This window comes from Pterocles gutturalis, unplaced genomic scaffold (genome assembly GCF_000699245.1).
Source record: "Pterocles gutturalis isolate BGI_N339 unplaced genomic scaffold, ASM69924v1 scaffold8870, whole genome shotgun sequence".
NCBI classification, from domain to species: domain Eukaryota; kingdom Metazoa; phylum Chordata; class Aves; order Pterocliformes; family Pteroclidae; genus Pterocles; species Pterocles gutturalis.
This window is the reverse complement of record NW_010138218.1, coordinates 31,250-32,161: the sequence shown is the minus strand read 5'-3', so window position 1 is coordinate 32,161 and position 912 is coordinate 31,250. Positions and strand designations below refer to the sequence as shown.

General features: G+C 55.4%; 1 protein-coding gene across 1 annotated transcript in view; it reads left to right on the top strand.

Annotated features, from left to right (window-relative positions):
• Positions 1-46: 46 nt before the first annotated feature.
• The window catches only part of LOC104468685 (cytochrome P450 4B1-like), a gene marked incomplete at its 5' end in the record, with an annotated part of 3,100 nt that continues 2,234 nt past the window's right edge, over positions 47-912 (top strand). The window contains 2 exons of the mRNA XM_010082906.1: positions 47-231; positions 791-909. Coding sequence (XP_010081208.1) covers positions 47-231; positions 791-909 — 304 coding nt within the window. The remainder of the gene's footprint in view (positions 232-790; positions 910-912) is intronic.

Below are 912 nucleotides of genomic sequence, written 5' to 3'. Positions count from 1 at the left end.
TAATATATGGGCCACTGAAAGTGTCTCCGGTCTCCGGTAGGATGAGAATGGAGGTGCACTGTCCGATGAGGACCTGCGTGCCGAGGTGGACACGTTCATGTTTGAGGGCCACGACACGACAGCCAGTGGCATCTCCTGGCTCTTGTACTGCCTGGCGTCACACCCTGAGCACCAGGCACGGTGCCGGGAGGAGATCCAGGGGATCCTGGGGGACCGGGAAACACTTCAGTGGTAAGGTTGCACATTTCCTCTGCTGGTAACTTTTTTTCCCCATCACCATTATTTCTAAGTCAGCAATGTCTTCAAGGCTCACACTGTGGGATGCTAAAGGCTGATTTGTAAGGTTGCTGCATGCATGGGGACTTCATAGGATGAAGCAGATGCTGCCTGCTTCAGCTAAATCTTCCACCCTGCACTTCAGGGCTTCAGGGCTCCTGTTGTCAGGGCAGACACAAGAAAAAAACATCCCAGACCAGGAGGACATGCTGGATGCCATGCCAAGATCTGGGCCACCAACATTTCCCTTTGCTCTCTCCTGTTTTCTTGCCACAGGACGTTGTAACTGCAGCTTTTCACCTTTCGCTGTCATTTGGCACTTGAGCTTGTTCACAGTTATTAAGGTTGTTCGGAGGTGCCTTGGGGTCCCCAGCTTGCAGCAGCCCATGGTTGGACATTTTGGGTCCCTCTGTACACCCCATCTGATGCAAAGGGGTCTGTCCAGGGGGCTGATGGCTGTGGGGCACAGGGTGGTGGGGGGATAATGTAGCTCAGGCTGCCTCTGTCCCCGCAGGGAGGACCTGGGCAAGATGACCTACAGCACCATGTGCATCAGGGAGAGCCTTCGTCTTTACCCGCCAGTGCCTGGCGTGTCCCGGCAGCTCAGCAAGCCCATCACCCTCCCCGATGGACGCA